Here is an 8,128-nt window from a genome sequence, read left to right as displayed (position 1 = left end):
ACCCCAAGCAGCGTCCACCCTGGACTGGTCCCCAGACATTCGCAGCTTTTTAATTATATGTCATTGATAAGTAATGATATTCGTCTATGCGGAGACTGATCATGTCAAAGACTTTTTTTTTATTTATTTAACAAGCAAGGTAAAAGATAAATATCAATGTGAAACGTTTTTTTTTTGTTTTGTTTTGTTTACATTATCAAACGAGCAATTCATCCCAATGTCGCATCACCGGTGAGGTATTTTAAGAACAGGCTACTCGTGTGGTCCTTTAGGGGGAGGCCTGGTGCCCTTGGGTAGCATGTTGCTGAGCCTTGACTTAGAGCTTCTTTGCGATATCGCACACACGCTAAGTTCACCGCTATCTGTTAATGCTATAATCTAGGAGGGCAAACAACCATTTGAGACAGATAAAAACACAAGAGCCCCTAAATCCACACAACTGTTGTAAAAAGGAATGAGAGGATTATGGAGTGTGTCAACATGACAGAGGAGACAGCGCAGGGCATAAAGCAGATTTTCTTTCTTGATTTGGAATGGAACAGACGGAATCTATTGAGGTCACGCTTATTATCATATGTTTTGTGTAATAATCGCCAACGTTCATTTTGAAGTCAGATTAAGCGCCTGGAAATCACTCGTCATCGACAATGATTGTCTTTCTGCTTAAAATAAGAGCAACAATGTGCACAAACTTTAGTTTACTAATTATTTAGTAAAATACATATACTTTTATTTACTTCCGCCTGTCGCAATTTGAATGCATCATAACAGGAAAAAAAATCCAAACGCAATCTGATACCCTGATCTTGTGACATTACGCAGGGATGGCACCTTGGATCTGGGTGAAAATTATCCACATTGGTCCTTGAGCACTCATAAGATTGTGGTTCTATGCTTTTTTTAAATTATTTGGTCTATTGTATATCGTAGAATATCATACAAAATTAAGGTATAGAATCTAAAGCTTTGGATTTTTTTTCCATATCTTGGGTGTACACAAAGAAAAAAAACATGAGAAACTGCATATTAATTGTTTCATAATTCAGGAGCTTTCATAAATGAGGAATGAGTGAAATTATGGGGCATTTTGAACTTGACTCTGAACAATGAACACGGACAAGTAAAAACTACATAAGACCTTTCTTTGATCATTTTTCGGTTTATTGTTGGCATATCGGTGTTCTTGTGGTTGTGACGTGTAGTAAAAAGAGAAGTGTGGTTCATGGATCCAACTGCATTGTGTAGAAAACATTGAGCATCCTTCCTCTGTTATTTTAAAAAAAATCACTATTCAATTGTGGATTACAATGACACAGATTTACCATGAATTTTAAACTATGACCTCTTTTTTTTTTTTTTTAAATACACATTTTTTTAATCATACCTAAACGTGGTAAACAAGTTAGGAAACATGTCAAAGAAGTTTTACATTTGCTAAGGCCATTCAGTCGCTCTCTGAGATGTACAAGCCTTCAGCAGGGGCACTTCAAAAAAAAAATAAAAAATAGAAACAAAACAATCAAAGCTGAATTGGCAACCCAGGAAACAGATAACACGCCTCCATAACAAGTAAATACAGATTTATATATATATATAGTTTTATATTGAGCTTGAATGTTTTTAAAAGAGTACAGTAAACACTTGTCACTTGTGACAGAAACTACTCGATGCTTCAAGAACACTGTCAAAGCCCACAAAAGTGGTGGTGAAAAACATACATCCATTTTCTAAGTCACTTATCCTTATTTAGGGTCCTCGCTTCAACTCGGCCGGTGAAAAACCAACCCAAAGAAATACAAAAAGTCATAACAATAAGAAGAAAGAATTGGATTTAAAAAAAAACATGAAAAAAAAATTGTCTCCAACATTTGTCGACAACGTTGAAGCAGATTGGAACAGAGACGCATTATCACAAAAACAGGAAAGAATGGCATCGCATTTAGAAATGCACACGAAACCTCCTGTACAGTTTGGCGACTGAATACGTTCGCCTAAAGGGCTCAGTGGTGCCTGTCCTTCTGCTAATGTCTGCTTTGAGTTTCTTCCAAGATCTACGTCAGTGCTGTAAACAGGCTCTCACAAAAACGGGAAAGAAATAGATCAAAGTTGAATGGGCGTCCCTCTGCCAAAGCCATCAGTCCATCCTTTGTTTAGTTTCAAATTCTCAGTCCTGCTGAGACAATGAGGTGCTCCCGGTAAGGCCATTCGTCTACCTGCCTGCAGCCTTTCGTTCCACGCCATCTCCCCTCCTCCGCGTCTTCGCAACCAGAGGGTGGGGCTCCCCTGAAGCCTTTTCTCCAATAAATTCCAGTGGACGAAGGGGACACGGGGGTCATTTAGTCACCCATCCTCATCCTCATTCTGTGGGTATGTGTGGGTGTGTTTTTTCTGGGCCAGGATCATCTTGATTGTTGGGGTATCATTGTGCAAATTCATGCAGTCTCCGGAATGTCGATACGAAAAGAACTAGTAAATCCTTTCCCTCTCTGGAAGAAGCAAAGAAAAACACAAGTGCTGATTAGCTTTGTGCTGTTGTGAGGTGCGGGGCTGGCAGAGGTGGGGTGTGGCATTTAAGTTTGTGTTAGGAAGATGAGGGGAATACAAAAAGGAAAGAAAAACATAACTTAGTTATGGCCTCATTCACACGGCCCACGTGCAACAATGAGTGAGAGGATGTCTCACATTCCACGATCCTCAGCTGGGCTATTTCAATTCTTGTGAAATGGTTCATGGATAATAAGTGGGCAACCACGTGATGTGAATAGCGTGGGGGGCGGGCCGTCTGGTGACTATTGCACGGCCAATGTATTGAGTGCGTCAACAAAAGAATGCGGTCGGACTCAAACAAAGTTGAACAAGTCTCTCTGTCCTGCCCCCTTTCATTCTTCTACCCCCTCCACTCCATGTTGTCTGAGTTTTCATAGCGGCAATCTGTGAGCTCTGGCTATCATCCGACCCTCAGCTTTACCCAAAACCAGGCCCAGGCCTGCATCTCCCGGGGCAAAAGAGTCTGCGTATCACTGACTTGATCAGATTAGAGGGATTCATTCTCTTGTTCTCGTTCTATCCCTTCCTCCACTACTCTTGTTGCCTCCCTCCGCCTGCCCCCTCCCCACTTCAGCAGCGACTGCTGTTGCCTTTTAACCACGCCAACCACCCACTCTGCCACCACCGCACTCATTTGCATAAGGGCTTCCGTGATCTAGTTTGAGAGGGTAGTGAGTAGCGGTGTTAGTGGGAAATGTGGCGATAAAGGCAGCATGCATAAAATGGACATGTCAACAATTGGAAAAGGAGAAATCTACATGTGATTATGTGGCATGGAATTGAAGCCCCGGACAATGTTTGCACTAATCTCTCTGTCTTGCTATCGTATTTTCTGTTAGTTCCTTATATCTTGTTACTGTTTGCCAATGTGGTCATTTTATTTTCAGCAAATGGCATTTTAATCTAGCCTCTTAATCTCATCATTGTTTCACGTTCAAGTATTCAGTTAGTGTTGTTCTAACAATTGTATTGAGTTGGGGGGGTATTCAAAATGTTAATAATGTTAATAATTAGTTCCAGATTTCATATTAGTGCAACAGATGGTGTGGATAAATTGCACATTATGTCCACTGGAATCACAGCATACTTTTCATCCATCTTTAGTTCAGGTCATGTTACGACGCAAAAGCATTCATAAAACCAGATCATAACTTGGATTGTAACCAGCTTGCAGTTCCCCCTAGTTTATGGCAAGCTAAATACAATAAACCGTCCTTATACATGAGAGGTAGAGACTCAGCTTTGCCACAAATATCAAAAAAAAAAAAAAAAGATGCCCCCTCCCCATAACGTACTCGTAGCTATAGCATTAAAGTTCCGACGTTACTCTTAAACCAAATGGTTTACAGATGATTCGATTTCGAAAACATGCTGCCAATATTCTCCATAATTCCACAACCAACCCATGCTACATACATAGCACGCCCTAGGTCGAGATGTATCTCTCTAACAATGCATCAGTGACACTTATTATGATTCATTGATTAGCCAGGACTTTAGTATCACCTTGTGATGTCGTAGGACGTCATAGAGACATAGAGAGAGCACAAAAATAAGTAAAGAGGTGTCTTTTTCCATGAACGGCTGAGGATCGCTGCCACAGGAAAAAAAAAAAAACAGGACTCGGTCATAAGTGAACCGTGAATAAACAACGGTTCGCTGTGTGCGCTTATCACCAGCAGCCATCACATGGTTGAAAAATAAAGTAAGTGATTTATTTATTTATTTGCTTATTTATTTATTTTATGACGAATGTTTGATCACGGATGAAAAATGGTAGGGAAGGTATGGATCGCGGCTGCAGCATTAATTAAAAGGAAAGAAGAAAACATTTTCCCTGCTGTTCTTAACAGCATGCTGTGGTTTTAAATGATAGCGCTAAGAAAGCGGTGGGGTTCTGACAGTTTGATAATTCCAGCTAGCTGTGTCTACTGATGAAGGGGGTGGGGGGCGAAAGGGAGGGAGGCTCTTCAGTCGCTGCTTGACGAAATTATAATTAAGCATTATCACCAAATTGCAGTAATTGAGGCTGTATCTCTTTGTGGCCTTTGAATGACAGTTTCGAAACAGCAATTCCATAGGAAATGTGCCATTTGCCCAACCTTTTTTTGTTCTCTCCCCTCACTCAGCTTCAGATGTTTTTTTTAAAATCACAACCCACCCCCCCTCAGCTCCAGAGACGACCGCTGAATGACAATGAGATTCTTCGACACTTTTTTAAGCAGCAATTTTTCTTGTATGTCTTGCTGAAAGAGTGAACGTCGGCAGCCATTTTGCCATACGAGACGGCCGTCGATTTAGTTTTAAAAAGACTGTAGCAGCCTTTCAGTATGTAATGTATGTAGGATGTGTTGGAAAGGTGAGGGAGGATGACATCATGACAGCGGGAGATGCTTTTAGGAAGAGGGAAGAGTTAGTTAAACACTTTGACAAGAAGCCAGAACACGGGTCAAATCTGAAATTAATTTCACGCTTCTTTCCACCAGCCAATTCAGGGAGAAAATTGAATTTGAATGATTCTCCTTTCCCCTAATTGGGTGGCCAAATCAGAGAATGTAGGGCAGACACTCGTGCCACAGAAAACTAGGATACTCACTTCTATACGCTGAAGTATAAGGTGATTTGGAGGTAGGCAGAAATTCTTCCAACTCTTTCCTCTCTAGAGTGCCGTGATGGCAGTGGTTGTGGAGAAGATGATGGTGGACATATTTGTAATGGTGACTGATTGGGCTCCCCTTGCCAAAGGTGAAGAATGACTTATCGGCCATTTGCTCAGCTCTTTGAAATACCTCTGTGTCCGGAACTGAGTCCATACCCGGCACATGCAGATTGCTGCGGTAATCTGGGCCCTGCCGCCCATCTGCGGGCAAGAAGCTCGGCATCCAGCAGCGATCCGAGTGGCCCAGAGCCTTGCACTCCTCTGTGCAGTTAGAGAACAGATCAGCGCCTGCAGAAGGAATGGCAAGAAAAACAGGGCAGTTTTAGGTCTTGGGTTAGAAGGAGTGTGAACGAGGAATTAAACGTCATTGAGCTGGTACTTTTCCAGACGGTGCTCTTTGATTCTTCACACGAGGGCTTTCGATTTCCCCATCATTGTGATCAAAGCCACCCCACAATAAATGTGAAACCTTCAGAGACAACACCCACACATTAATTTGAAAAAGAGCTGCGTGCACACTGTGTGCACTCGACAGTTGTTCAAATAATGAGGTTCAACTGAGTATTTCCTCCTTTTGAATAGATTATTACAATAACATAAACCCCGACAGGGAAACAAGCGGGGGGGACAGCAGTGACAGCAATCGAATAGCTCAAACGCCCGTACTCGTGCGGTGGAGCAAGGCTTGGATGCTTTTACGTACCGATTGTGGATGCGTCTAGAACGTGACTGATGATTAAAGAGACGTCAAAGTATTGCAAGAATACAAAATTGAGGATTGACAACTTTGTCGGAAATAAATAGTTGTATGTACCAGTATATTTTATTCTATTGGCATTTACAATAAACGTCAATGAAATATGTATGCCCAAAACAATTCAATGCACACATACAGTACATACACGCCCATGCAACACACAGCATACACCGAAGCGGGCAATTCATTTTGCAAAGGAGCCACATGAAAGGCCATAACGCTTGCCGAGGGCCAAGCTAAGATGGTAACCTCAAATTTGTCTACGTTATCCATCCATCCATTTTCTACCGCTCATCTGGAGTCGGGTCGCGGAGGCAACAGCTTTAGCAGGGAAGCCCACACTTCCCTCTCCCCAGTTACTTGTTCCTGAGGCGTTCCCAGGTCAGCCAGGAGCCATAGTCTCTCCAGCGTGTCCTGGGTCGTCCCCGTGGCCTCCCGCCAGTGGGACATGCCCGGAACACCTCACCAGGAAGGCATCCGGGAGGCATCCTAATCAGATGCCCGAGCCACCTCATCTGGCTCCTCTCGATGTGGAGGAGAAGCAGCTCAACTCTGGGCCCCTCCCGGATGACCGAGCCTCTCATCTTACCTCTAAGGGAGAGCCCGGACACCCTGCGGAGAAAACAAATTTCGGCTGCTTGTATCCGGGATCCATTTTCCGGTCTGCGAACAACCATCCACGCTCACATTCACACTCAAACCTAGGGCCAATTTTGAGTGTTCAATCAGCCTGCCATGCATGTTTTTGGAATGTGGGAGGAAACCGGAGTACCCAGAGAAAACCCACGAAGGCCCGGGGAGAACATGCAATTCCACACATGGAGGCCAGAGCTGGAATTGAACCTGGTACCTCTGCACTGTGAACAGTGGAGTACCGGGCCGCCACATAGTGAAGCAGTAGGTATATACAGTAATTGACAGTGATACGGTAATGACTTTTAATACACTCACTTCACACAGTTTTTGAAACTGTAGTTTTTTTGTCGAAAATTAGCAGGCCAAATCTTCTTGGTCCTTTTCCCTTGCACTGTGCAGAAAATGAGAAGGATGCTCGCATTTAGACCACTGTTGTCATTTCTGCTCTGACTGTTTTTGGCAAGTTGTTGCTTGAGCGGTCAGAGCAGTTGCAAAATACAGCAAAAAAGATGCTAAATGGGCAACACTTCAGGCACAAGTCGTAGCTCTTGCTCGCTACGTTGCTTGTATTCGCGTCCACACGTGCACATAAAGAGCAGACCTCTCCAAATAAAAGCACAACATTTTACATTTGACTTTGACTTCATGGGCACTGTGAGGACTAGTCAGAGTCTGCGGGGCAGGGCGGATGTGGTCCCCCAGGCTGTATTTTGTGTGTGTGTGTGTGTGTGTGTGTGTGCGTGCGCGTGGGCATAAGCAACAACAACTTAATAACCAGATCAGACAAAGCAAATCACTCACTATTATGTTTTTCACGCAATTGTCTTGAATGGAAGGTTGACTGTGAGTTCAAAACACTCTGAGTTCCATTGCATTTAATAGAAGTAGATACAAAATTGTTTTCATGACTGCATATGAACCTGTGTATGCAGTTTTTTTCCTAAAACCTAAATCCGCTTGGTTTGTATTTGTGTCTGAGTCCCTGTTTATAGCAAAAATCTGAACTGTACAGTTCAGGCTATCTGCAGCTAATCCCCCCCCTGAACACGGTCTGATTAGGCTAAAACCGCTGCCATCCCAGTAAGCGCGTGTGTGTGTGTGTGTGTGTGTGTGTGTGTGTGTGTGTGCGCGTGCGTGCGTGTGTTTTGTCTTATGTGTGTCAATGGCGGTCAGCAAAGGGGGAATTTGCTTTGTTACAAAGCGGATTAATTTGGCTTGCTGTCACTAACAGCTTGGAAAAGTGCCCAGGCTCCTAACAAGAAGGGTTTCTTATTAAATATTAACCAACATGCCATAAATACAACTTCACATTACATTTTCATATAGTGCCTTACACAGGGAGGAAACAACTAACCGTGTTGCTTGATACACACACACACACACACACACACACACACACACACACACACACACACACACACATATACATACATACATACATACACACATACACACACACATATATATATATATATACACACACACACACACACACACACACACACACATATATATATATATATATATAT

General features: G+C 42.8%; 1 protein-coding gene across 1 annotated transcript in view; it reads right to left on the bottom strand.

The window, feature by feature from the left end:
• Positions 1 to 1,139: 1,139 nt before the first annotated feature.
• Positions 1,140 to 8,128, bottom strand: part of LOC109522841 (protocadherin-10-like) — a 19,271-nt gene continuing 12,282 nt past the window's right edge. The window contains exons 4-5 of the mRNA XM_019881657.1: positions 5,337 to 5,494; positions 1,140 to 2,486 (exon numbers count right to left, since the gene is read on the bottom strand). Coding sequence (XP_019737216.1) covers positions 2,433 to 2,486; positions 5,337 to 5,494 — 212 coding nt within the window. The 3' untranslated portion in view covers positions 1,140 to 2,432. The remainder of the gene's footprint in view (positions 2,487 to 5,336; positions 5,495 to 8,128) is intronic.

Source organism: Hippocampus comes, unplaced genomic scaffold (assembly GCF_001891065.2).
Source record: "Hippocampus comes isolate QL1 unplaced genomic scaffold, H_comes_QL1_v1.1 scaffold270, whole genome shotgun sequence".
Taxonomy (NCBI): domain Eukaryota; kingdom Metazoa; phylum Chordata; class Actinopteri; order Syngnathiformes; family Syngnathidae; genus Hippocampus; species Hippocampus comes.
Note: the sequence above shows the minus strand (reverse complement) of the source record. Positions and strands in the feature narration are given on the sequence as shown.